Raw genomic sequence first — 13,300 nt, 5'->3', positions numbered from 1 at the left:
ACTGTCTATTATTATGCCGACGCTGATATAAACGCTCGCGTATTTTTCATGCTCGCACGTTTAAGGCGTTTCTCCGCTACGTTTAATCGCGATTATCCAATATTAAATTTTCACCCTTTTGAGCTTGGAATAATCGACGCTGTCATTGATCATGAAACATTTTATACATTTAAGAAAATTGAATAAACATGCCGCAGGATGTCGTGTAAGAAATTAAATCTACGTGCACTTGTTGTAAACGTTGGTTATTTGTTTGTTTGTCGCTTCTACTTTTGTTCCATATATTTTTACTCGCAAAACCAAGACTCAGATTATAGAACCAAAATTATATTATATTAGTTCAAGTTTAAAACAAGAAAAAAAAGCAATTTTCTAAATTTATATATTCAAATTAATATAATAGATATTATTAAAAATATTATGCCATTTTATTTTCAAGTTTATTTTATTAATTACAGTTTCCCATATATTTTAATATGATTTTCTCTGCGCTTTTAATCTCTTTACAAACTAAAATAAACTCACGAGGACAAATTGCATTTATCCTATTTTCGATTAGCTTAGTCAAGTTGCACTATTATCATTCAATGCGAGCCATCGAATTATAGCCATCGATAATTTCCTTAGGCTGCCTCTGAAGCTCCGAGTGCTTCGTTACGATAACGTTCGCAGGATATATCCCTTTTCTCGCGGATTAGCGCCTACAGATATCCTGAAATTCCGCGAGAGGTTCCGTGTGAGAACACGCGGCGTGAACGGCAGTCGCGGGAGTCCGACGAAGTCGCATTGTCTGTCGGCTCGTACAAGTTAGGCACAATGGTGGCGGCTTCCTTTAATGAAAGATACTAGTTAAGGGAGGCAGGATAGGATAATGATAGAAGTACGGGATTCGCGAAGCAGAACGAGCAGACGAGGGGAAGCGAAGGTGCGGTTCTCTTCGGAAGCCACCTTCGAGCCCGGGGGTCTCGCAGAATGGGCGCGAAAGAGAAACCGGGGATGCCGGTTCCATCGGTTCCACTTAGCAGAGATTAATTCGCGTTAGTTTGAGGGCTTTTATACAATACGCGGCTCGCCTAACAATAATAAACGAAGCCATAATTATGCTAAACTCCGCTGACGAGTCGTGGGCTCACGTCGTGAATATAGGATTTCGCTGTCTATTGTCATCCCATTTTGCCCGGTCTTCATTCCTTTTCCCTTCCCCTCACCCTCTCGCTCCCATTCCCGCCGCCGCTTCCCTTCGCTCGTGCAATCTTCCTCTCGTCTTCTTAAGAGCAGGAATGTACACGTCTCGGACCGTTTGTACATAGACTCGTTGCATTGCGCCGAGCCCCGCGTCGCAATGTGTTGTATATGTGCCTGAGACGAGTGAAATATCCTGCACCTTTATGCTGCGGTTCTCATAATGTCGCTCTCCCACTCGAAGCGCACGCAACACGTTGCATGAATATGCATTTATACTTCTTTCTACTGCGCGCTTAGTTTCAATTATGCAATGGTGCCAGACTTTACGCGCGAGACATTCGCGCGACAAACACACACACACACACACACACACACACACACACACACACACACACATTGAGTATACTTAATAAGTAAATTATAAAGTGATAAGAAATTTAGAAAGTCGATAACATTTTCGTGGATGATAAATTCTTTATAACAATTTAGACAAAATCAATTCAGACGAAAATTGATTTGCGAAAACAAAAGGTTAACAGAAAAACACGGATAGCGAAGCACCACAAATTTGATTATTAATCAATACAGATTTGCGACATTTTTTCACGCAATGCGAATCAAGCATCGCATGAATTTTTGACTTCTGTTCGCGACGTCGCCGCGGTGACATTCGCACGAGCAACTTTCGCACGTTATCATATTTAATTACGGAAATACGTCGCAGATCTTGCCACTTGCGTTTTAATGAGATTTAGTAACGACTGGATGTTATAACTGAGCGCGCTCTGTCATAATTAGGAGCGCTGACTCGGATGCATCAGGGTCTTATATCAAAAAGATGCGTACGCATACGGAAGATGATACGCTTGCGTGAGATTCTCGGAACTACACAGAATTTTGCGCAATTTAACGGCTGACGAAGGTTAATAGATGTTAAACTTGGTTGTACGAAGTATCTATTCTCGCGCGATGAAATACGTATCGTTAACAAATATACGATTGAAAATCTAGCGAATATCAGATTGTTTTGTAGAACGATTTTGTTTGATCACTTTGCGTATTTTCTTCTACCTGTTTTTTTTTTTCCACCGACTTCGCTTGTCTCTGCATCTGTGTTTATTCTAATCAATATTCAAATTTTCTTCTTACCTACGAAGATGCAGCGTATTCGCTCCTCGCCGCTTGACGTTGCTCGGGCGCGGTTAGACTTTTATGACGTGCGCGGAGCGTTTCTGAAAGGCTTCATGACGTCGATCTTCGCGCAGGCTCACTTCACCAACAGATAAGAAAGGATATATCAGTACACGCTGTTTCCGATTGTGTTGGGCGCACATCGCTCCACATGTGCGCGCGTGTGCGCGCGTACGTGTCGGAATACGTTGACGCGGAAGGACGCGGAGAGAGTTGGGGGTGCTTTCACAAAATCACGGTGGGACGCCGACGCGGCGGGACGACTGGGACGTTCGTGGAGGGCAATAAATAACGTAAATTGAAAACCGCGGGAAATAAAGAGAGGAAATAAAAGCGGCACGGTTAAGTACACTTATACGTGCCCGGTATCGGCGATACACCCGTGCGCGCGCGCGCGCGCAGAGCCCAGCGCAGATGCGCATTTGTGTGCATCTCCCCTGGAGTATCCAAAGCTTTCGCTTTGTTTGTGTACCATGCATACTCAATCGCCTGACGGAGCACCGTTCTCTCCTCTTTTCCCCTCCCTCACCTCGCGCGGTCCCTTTTCGCCGAGGTGGAGCTGCTGCTTTTCCTCCCTTCCAGCGTGCATTTTGTTTATTAATGGAAATGCGTGGAGCGCAGGCAATTTGAAAGGATATTTTCTCTCTCTCAAAACGCGAGAGCACTCCCACGAGTGTCCTGCAGAATTCATATCGTCTGCGATGCGCCAACATCGCGGTTCGTCTACGCGCGAGTAATGCGCACGCGAAAATAATGAATTTATCTATAAGCTCGAATTAATTAAAGGCAAACTCGGAATAAATGCGAGATTAATAATAAACTCCAGGCATTTTTCCAAAGACTTGACGCATTCGGGTGAAAAGGGAGAAATATCAAATCCCGTATAATAATACGTATAATAATTTTTAGTTGACTCTCTAATTATCTCTCGAATGCGCTCCAGATGTCCCGGCGTGCTACTGTTGTACATAAATAAATAAATATAAATCTCGCATAAGTTTATGCCGTTTAAAACGGACATCTCGTTCGCGTACTTCGCACGCCCGGCGCGCGGCGTTTTTCCGAGCCAGTGCTTACTGCTTAACCGCATTAAATGGTTTTAATGGATTACTCTTGGATTACAAGAGCGAAAAAAGAAACGCCGGTCTTCCGGACGCGCCGGGGAGAGAATCCGGTTACCACGGAAGTGACGTAACAAAGGGAGAATAATTGAACAAGGCCACACGTCCGACACGAGGTTTTGCCTCTGTCCACCTTGCGCCTGTCCCCTTCCGCGCGCTGTCCCGCTCCTCGCCGCTTCTCTTCGATCCGCCGACCGACACCGAGGCTAATGATTTAATCCTAACACGGATGTTAACCAGATTACCGATTACAGGTCCACCGTGGGCCAGCGCACTCGCCGCGGTTTTCTACGGAACAAATTATCCACGCGATTACGTGGATAATGGCGGAAGGCGTTGAACGCCGCGACGCGCCGCCGTCAACCCGTGCGATCGTCCTTTGCAATTTTCTGCATCGCCAGTCCGCCGCCTAAGCCGACGTAATAACGCGACGGCGTCGCCTTACGAGCCCCTCGGAATTTCGCATCTTTATCGCGACCGCCATTGCTCCACCTTATCGCCAATTTATCTCGGTGATCCGAAGATTTCTATCTTGCGTCAGACGGTTTTAATGGAGTTTACCATAACTGTAAAACAAACGTGTCGTTCCCGTTTAATCTTGCGATTCTCTGTCGCTAAAAATCGCGGAAAATCGCAGAAAATTGCAGAAAGTAAATCCGATTTGCATCTTAAGAATCTGAAGAACGCGAATGGTTTTAAAATGACACGCGTTTCTCTTTTATTGTCACTTCGTAGTTCTCCGCGCTCTCTAATTTTCTCGCCCTTCTATTTTTTTTTTTTTTTTTTATTACAACCGCAGTCGATGAGAGAGGAGGACCCACTCTTCTGACGGTGCCACTGGCCAGGTCTTTTCGATATTATATTGCCTCTAAATTATGCCGTCATAAAAACGTGATGAAGTGACCACGACTGTGCTCGGCAAATGGTTGGAAAAATCAAGAGGAACGGAAATAACGGTGAACCAAACGGCAATATATTTATTATTCACGGAATAGCTCACGTAGCACGTCCTAGAAACTCAATGTTTTCAGTGCTTTCACGTAGTAGAGAAACTTGAAAATTTTTAAAAATATCGACTTGTGTTTTTTTGCGTATATTTCAAATGGATTTTTTTGCTACAGCAATTGATACACGATACCGAATTCCCGCACTAATCGCTCGTCTCTTATTTGTTTACAGATGATGAAGCATGGTTGGGATAACTACGTGCGATACGCGTGGGGGAAAAACGAACTGAGGCCAATCTCGAAGAGAGGTCATAGCGCCAGTATCTTCGGAGCCTCAAATATGGGCGCGACTATCGTCGATGGACTCGACACTCTTTACATCATGGGTCTTCACGACGAGTTTAAGCAGGGCCGCGATTGGATTGCCGAGAATCTGGACTTCGATATCGTGAGTACCCTTTTTGATTTGCATATTTTGCATATATTCGCAAGTTTCTTATCAGCGTAACGTATTTGGAACAACGCTGAGATAATCTCGGAACGTTAAGATAATTATAGTACGCGCATCAGGACGGTGAAGTACGAAAACATTTTAACAATCACGAGATAAATCTTGTAATAAATTATTTAGGGACCCTTTAAAAGTCGATGGAATAATTTCGTTTTATACCTCAATACATTGATAAAAATATATTTTTGTAAAACTCATAACGCGCGACAGATTTAGCGCGCGCATATTACTTTTAATAAATTATCTGTCAGATGTTCGTTTTAATCATCTCGGATCTGGCTGACGCGAAAGGATTTCACTATACCGAGTATATCTTTTACCGTGTTGACTTTATTCTCTCTCCTTTCAGAAAATTGAAATAGCTCTCCCGTTTATTAATTTTCATAAATTTAACGTTTTTTTCGTCAAAATGTAACATAAAAGTTTATGCAATAGTTGTCATATTTTTTATTCTTTAAAAAAAATTTAATATTTTATATGACATGAAAAAATAACTATTGAGTGCAGTATAAGTCGCGAACTGTATTCTAACAAAATTGCAAGCGAGGAATATATCTCCCGCGTATATCTCTTTGAGGAAATTCCATGGCTTTTTTTCCACGGCTGCGAAGGTACAGTGATGTCTGCCTAAGTGGCGGTATCACGATGAAAGTTCGACATTCGCCGACACGCGTCGAAACCAATTTCGTCCTGAGTCAACTTACCCGATGCAGCCATGTCATCGTCTCCTTTTTCGCAGACCCCCAACGGAAGCGGAACTTTTGATATAGGCTTGCGTCTGCATACACTATTCCTTCGCCGCATCATCCCTCCCTTTACTTTTTCGTTATCGAACATGCCGGAAATGTGTTTGCTCTGTCGAAGAAAGTCCCGTTCTGACGAGACGTCGAAGACACTTTTCGATTTTCTCGTGGCGCCTGATCTATTCGCATAAAATGTAATAAAGAAGTGAAATAACATCGCTGTAAATATCTCGCAGCAGACTTAAATAATAAAACACGTTTTGTTTCTTTTTTAATTTACGATAACTGCAAGTATAAATTTTTTTTATCGCGATGCAGCACGTAAAATAAGGTTGAAAAAATAATAGCACAACAAATTTTTTCGTAGCAAGCTAACTTTTACGGTGACTTTGAGATAATCCTTTAAAAATTGTGAGCGTCTATTTCTTGTCGCCAAGTGGACGCGTCGTGATCTTGATGAAGAACAAGAATCTTATCTGTGGAAAGCAGGACTACGCTGAAGTATCTAAAATTCCCCTGGTTCGCTCCAATATTTTCTCGATAAAATATCACGGCGGAGCATTTTGTAGGACACGAATTGTCAGCTTACGACATGAAATATTCCATTGCGACGTCAAATATTCATGCAACGAATTGATAATATTTAAAGGAATTATTTGATAATGCATAGCATTTTGCATATATTTACGCGAATTGAAGAACTCGTTTATGCAGCTTAAGCTCTCAAGTACGGCGATACTTATCCATTATGACTTAATAATATTATGAAAATGGATATGATACTTAATTGAGATCGCTTCTCTTTTTATGCTAGTTAGCTATATATTTATCGACTTAAGAAGTCAAGTCACTCGTGAATTATTAATTATATTTTATTCAATTGCTAATATATTTAATTAAATGTAAAAAGTACAAGGAGAAATCTATTTTGTGGAGGAAAGAATATATGTTTTCTGTACTTGGTACATTTAATTGTATATACGAGTAGAAGAAAATATTCTGCACAAATTATTCATAAACAGCATATGAATAATCGTGCTTTTTAACTTTTGTCGGTAAGCATATTTATTTTGTGAAACGTTCTTGCCGCTAGAGCACAAAAATCAATAGCTTCCGAGGATATGTTACCTTCAAAGGAACTAACAACCAGCACACTTAAACGCTTGATTAACCTAATCGTTATGTAAATCGATGCCCGCGGTATTTCTCTGTCGGTGCGTGCGGGAAGAATAAACTTGAACGTTTTCGTGTGGCAGTTCTGTAAGTACCGAGCCAGGAAACTTAGCCCGGTTTATCCAAAGTTGGTAACAGCCTCCTGCACCCTCCGGCCCCTCGAACTCTTCTCTCGCGGTGTTACGTCGGATTTCTAAGTGGATAACTTGCCGTATTAGCTGCTTTCGGCTTGCGGTAACCGGCGTGTCAACCGTGTTAGAAGTTATGCCTATTGTTTCGCGGCTGCTTCTGAAACTCTTTCCATGGTGTCGTTTTGCCTGCAAGAGATGCAAAGTTACGTTAAGGAATATTAGATACAAACTTCGCGTCTCTTATCCTTCCATAACTCGTTCGTTTCTATTTGCTTGCTTGTACAGGAAATGCATTGAGAGTTTTCGAGACATTTGCATTAAATTTCATGAAATATTTATGACAAGAATTTCGTTACTTTCATTGCAAATACTCGCATTTATAATTACAGAGCTTCTTTTCTAGAAAATTTTTCAGAAACACATTTCAATGGCACGAATAAGTCGTATTTATACGCATTGAACCATTAACGTTGGAAAATTAATGTTGAAAATATATGCGTCACATTATCAAACTATTCAGATATTTGTGAACAAATTTATTAACATTGCGCTTCGCATTCTAATATACCTCACTGTCGTCACGCAGTGTCCCGGGACTAATTAAAATTAATGAAAATAATAAGGAAGAATTTGACTTTGAAGTCTGTATATTTCACGCGCGTTCAATAATAATGATAAGGGACGAAATTAAAAGGCGCGGCACGGTAACGATTCATCTCGGTTATTCGCATCCGGTCAGTGAAATAAATTTTAATGGCCGGTATGTGCGAGCTGGCCAAAGGAATACCGTGCAATATATCGCCTTCAATGAGATTTATACAAGAATGAAAACAGCGGCGAGTGCGCGGCTTTTGCACCGGCTAGGTGGGAACCGAGATCATGAACGGGTTATATGGACTTGTCCGCGATTCAGACGGGCGATAAATTCGGGAGGGAAGCCGTATCCGAAGGGGCCTAACCGCTTCAAGTATAAAACGAAGACCGGCGTCCACGTATTATACGCTGAGGAGGCACCGTGCACATGGGAGGAGTGAATGTGCGAGGCCACCAAAGTCCAGTACCTGACGCACACCGCCATTTCTCGTTAATGCACAACCACGCGGGATTAAAGAAACGAAAAAAAACGGTGAAATATACAGATTTTATACGACAATGGAACGTCGATGTTGCTGTCGGTGTAAGACGCTGCATTCTCGCGAAGGCTTACTAAAAGTGATATTGTAGCGAACTACAGTTTCCGAACGTTTCTACACGTGCTTTATAATTATTGACATTTCCCATTATATTGCTACCATCGAAAAGAGTGATATTGCACAATATTTTTGCGATTTTGCAATAATATCAGCTTTCACAACGTACTTTTATATCACTTGCATTTACATTTATGTCATGCATCACGCATTTGCTTTTAGTAAACAGACGATATTATAAAAATATTTTTAGTCGCTAGCTTCTTCGTCTGTATATATATTTTTTAATTTTGCCAAGTTGAAATCAGAACCACCATCTAGAAACATTACGCAATTTTGCTTTGCAATTTCCCTGGGGACGGAAAAATACTTAACTAAAAGCTGCTTATTAGCGACGGTCGTGTATCTATTCTGTAAAAGCTTACGAAAAGAGTTGAAGATAATAAACATATTTTCATAAATTGTGTTGATGAAGTCGCCGCTGAGTTGTTTGAGAACCTTTCTGTCTATTTTAAAACCCCATTTTATCAGTTCTAAGCTAACTTGATACAATAATAGCACAATGAATCTAAAGATGAAAAAAAAAACAGTAAGAGGAAAATATTGGCATTAAATTTCATATTTATTTCTGCTCCTTTATAGCATTTTAACCATTTCTATTTGTGCACCTTGAATAATAAATATCTCATAAGCAATCTGTTTATATAAAAGTTGGCACAAAAATTCATAGAAATATGCAAATTATAAAAAGCATTTCGTGGTCGTATAACAACAGAAAATATATGCAATAATTATTTTATAATGAATGCACACATAATGGTTACTTCATATAAATTAAAAGGATTTAAGACAGCTAATGAATTAAAAATTAGAGTTGTTATTGTACTTTAAGTTATTACTTATGATTTATGTATTCCATAAATGTCTAATTTTTACAATTTAATTTGTGCCCAAGAATAGAGAAAATAGATATTTTAACAATAACTTTATTTGGACGACAAACAAAAAAAGTAGATCTTTTGCAATTTAAAGTTTCCTTTTTTTATACAATAACCGTGTTAAAAATATTAGTTTATTTATATCCATAGAATAGTGATCGCGGATTATCAGAGATAATCTGAATTATTCGTATAATGCAATAAATATTTAATTATTCTTTTATATTGTATAAATTGAAATAAATAAACTGAAACAAGAACGGAGCTTATAAGAGTCGCTATGTCGATTCCAGTTAAAAATTTCAATGGTTTAAAATAGTTTCGTGATTTATTAATTCAATATCGACCTCAATTCACTTCCTCTTGCTTCCAGAGTTTCATGTTAGACGTTTTACTATTATTACTCTTTTCACAAGGATTGATATCTATGTGATGTTTCACCGCATAATTAAATTGTTTATAAATACAACAATAGAGTTTGTAGCAAAACCAGATAACATTTATCAATTACAGAAAGTTAAAAAATAAGGAGCGATATCTTATTAATATAATGACAACGGTATTTAAAATATAGCGTTCAACTCTTAACAAAGTATACACGTGCAACATTTTATCGCGATTATATACAGTGTGTCGTGCGCATTCTTCTGCTCAAATTTTGATATAGTGCGTCGTAAGTCGATTTTGAGATAACATTTTGCTTCTGGCGATGCTAATCCATGTATGTCGGTTTTTGCCATTTACAAGAATGAACATTTCGACTGCCGGCCGCGATACGCGCGAATCGACATATCGACGCACGCCCCCGCTATTCGACATTGAGCAGATTGCGCTCGGCAGGTATGCTGGTAACTCTCGTAGGGCGGGACGGAAGGAAGGAAGCGTACTGAGATATGCGAGGTGCACGTAGCGCTCAGTTATGCCACATCTCGTCTAATAGCGCAATGCATTTAGCTATAGCACTCGACGAAGAGACGCATACATCACGAGCTGATCCCCATTCTGCCTTGTATGCACGCTATCACGCGTGTAATGTATACTTGTGCACGCGTGGGTGAACGATGTTTCATACAGCTGTTGCGCAGTCGTCTCAAAAAGTTCATTACATTGGAATACCTGCAAATATTGCTTTAAATTAGCACGATAAGATATGCGATAACAATTGTGATGTATATTAAAACTAATTGTACATTATAATATTATATAGAAACTAGATGAACGATATCTGTGTCCATAGCGCGAAAGAAAAATATCAACTATTTTATAAAATATTTTGTTAAATTTATATTTATATCTAAGGTTTTTAAAAGGAGATTTTAAGATTTTCAAACACTTCAAATTAATATTTTATGAATATTCGCAAAATATCGGTTTCTTATAAAAAAAATGTGAATTCTAAAATGCAGAGTTTACCAAATTTTACAGTATAAAATTTCAGTGCCTAAAATTCAATAAAATATACATTTTAACATTCCGAATTATTTCTAAAATTCTAAACCTAAAAATGTTACAATATATGATTCTAAAGACTAAAAATGATTAAAATGTACATTTTATTCATTTTTGTGCCTTAGAATCTTATATCATATTATTTGGCCTAGAATTTTACTGTGATGTGTTGAAATTTTATATTTTAAGGGAAAAAATGGCGTAGAATGTTAAAATATACGTTTTATTCACTTTTATACTTTTATACTTTATGTTTTTATATCATAATATTGTTAGGTTAGAACATGTACGTTAGAATGTACATTTTCTTTACTGCGTTACATTGAAATTTTACATGTTAAACAAAAAAATGGTCTAACAAAGAATTCTAGAATATAAGATTTTAATGTATCGTAGTGAAGAAAATGTAAATTACAATATTGATAACAAACCTTTTTTAAGAGGGGACGAAAATATCGGTTTCTTATAAAAACACGTATGTCTTTTGATAACTTACAGTGTGAGCAAATAAATAATTAGAATTTAAGTGTTGTAAGTCACAGCGAAAATAGAATACTTCAACTTGGAGATAGTTAGTTAGTTTTATGACGTTTTCTGAACATGTTTCACGAAATCTTCGCGACGTGTATGTTGTTTGCGTAGAAGCATTTTACGGGAAAATACGGTTGAGAAAATTTACTAGGACGACTAGCATTCGTAAGTCGTAAAAACGTAGTAAAAAACACTGCAGCAAACATGGAATCTTTATGTGTTACTGCATTTTTTCCTCAGTTCTTTACGATATTTATCACTCGTGCCAGGTTATTGTTTCGACAAGTGAATATACACACATATATCTATGCGCAAGCTCTTTATTCAAATAATATTTATAACTAGAATTTTATTATTTCTTTTATTATTAATATAGAAGATAGTGTTATCAATGTAACGATATCAACAGATAGTATAAAGAAGAAATGTCGAGAATTTCTCTAATATGTTGCAGATTATCATTAATTACGCATAATTTATATAATGTATGTATATTACAAAAGTTTAACTCTTAAATAATATTAATTTGTTTATTCTATTATTTCATTTATTTTAAAATCGACGTGTGTTTACTTACAGAATATTTGCTGAAAAGCAAATGATCCGATATTCCATAATTATATGATCTGAAGTATCAATTCGATGTTTCGAGGCAAAATGAAATGCGCTGATTTCTGCATGCATTGTTCAATTGTGTGCGGCAGTTTTATCTATTCTCTGTAAAGACGATTATTACAGCTCTGCAAACTGAAATAAAAAAAGGAATCAATTTTTGAAAATATATTTTTTTTTGCTTCAATGTTATATGATAATGATATATTATCATTATGTATAACTTATTTAGTTTTTTTCTTAATTTGCCACATAAAGAGTTAAGAGATATGTTTAAAAAATTAATCTGTGCATTTTTTTCTTTGTGATTGAAAGAGTTTTTTTAATTCAAAGGAAATCTGATATTTTTTTAATACTAGTACATTGATATTCTCAATTTTATGAAACCATTAAATAAACCCCATCTGCGACAGTTACCTACACCGATAGAATGCTTTTTCGATCAACAAAAATATTTTTATTTGGTAGTATCAGGCATAGCTGTAATCGTTATGATTCGTATAACTACATTTATGGCTACTGAAACACTTTTATGATATTTATGCAGCATACTTGCGAATTATTTATAAATGCATTACAAATACATGAGTAGAAAATTTTTATGGTTACCGGGATTGTTCAGAAAGCACAAAAATAATATAAATAAAAAAAACATTTATTACAAAATTCAATAAAAATATTTATTTTTCAATTTTCTATAATTGATCAAGGCATTTTGTATGAAATTTGTATTCCAATATCATAAAATTTTGCCGCGCGTACGCAACCATGCAGTAAAGCGATTTTATTTTTCATCGTCTTCGTCAAACTTGTTACTGGTCTTTAAAAACAAAAGTTTCTTCAAAAACAAAAACAAATAAAAATATATATCGCTCGGAGCGAGATCTAAATTGTGAATGGAATAGTCTACAACTTTCCAGTTGAAACTTTGGAACCATGCAATGAAATACCACTGCGTGGCTGCACGTGCAGACGTCGGAATTAATATTTATTGTGACAGCTTTTCGATATTTTAAACAAGGATATGATATTTCTTAAAAGATTTTTACTATTATTATAATATTATTAATATATTACATTACAGAAATAAGACGATATCAATAATTTCCCAGCGTTGCTGTTAAACACACTATTTAAACTTTCTTCACACATCTATGTTGATATTTTTTTAAATAAATAAACCTTTAGTTCGTCGATATTTTCAAGTTAATAATTTCACACGTATCCTGTGGGTATTATTCTGATGTTATAACGCGTACAACAGACATAGTTGCAAGACGTATACCTTCGGAAGGAAAACTAACACGCAACGGTCTACCGCTCAAACGATGAGAGATCCCGCGTTGCGTCACGTTTGCGCAATAATACTTCGTAACTGCTGCTATTCCACCCCTGGAAAAACCTCGCGATTACATTGAACATGCAATTTGGTTTGGTTGTTTTATGTTGCGTTCAGCTTCTCAGTAATTTATGGCATGCATGCAGTAGCATCGAATGATTCAACTAATATTACTTTAAAGACCGCTCGGTCGTAAGCTAATTTATAAATTGACCTTCCTGTGTTCGATTCTCCGCAAT

The 13,300-nt window shown here is 37.4% G+C and overlaps 1 protein-coding gene, 1 long non-coding RNA gene and 1 pseudogene across 3 annotated transcripts in view; 1 reads left to right on the top strand and 2 right to left on the bottom strand.

The window, feature by feature from the left end:
• The window catches only part of LOC137000118 (mannosyl-oligosaccharide alpha-1,2-mannosidase IA-like), a 298,601-nt gene that overhangs the window by 262,968 nt on the left and 22,333 nt on the right, over positions 1-13,300 (top strand). For both annotated transcript variants that reach the window (XM_067355917.1, XM_067355918.1), the window contains one exon: positions 4,677-4,892. In XM_067355917.1, coding sequence (XP_067212018.1) covers positions 4,677-4,892 — 216 coding nt within the window. The remainder of the gene's footprint in view (positions 1-4,676; positions 4,893-13,300) is intronic.
• On the bottom strand, positions 5,510-8,080 carry LOC136999987 (uncharacterized; annotated as a pseudogene).
• On the bottom strand, positions 9,163-13,098 carry LOC137000122 (uncharacterized). Its single transcript, XR_010890411.1, has 3 exons — positions 13,008-13,098; positions 11,688-11,857; positions 9,163-10,246 (listed from the first exon to the last, which is right to left on the bottom strand). It is a non-coding gene; the product is annotated as an uncharacterized lncRNA (long non-coding RNA).

The sequence above is a fragment of the Linepithema humile genome, chromosome 5, assembly GCF_040581485.1.
Source record: "Linepithema humile isolate Giens D197 chromosome 5, Lhum_UNIL_v1.0, whole genome shotgun sequence".
Taxonomy (NCBI): domain Eukaryota; kingdom Metazoa; phylum Arthropoda; class Insecta; order Hymenoptera; family Formicidae; genus Linepithema; species Linepithema humile.
This window is presented reverse-complemented; position numbering and strand designations above follow the sequence as displayed.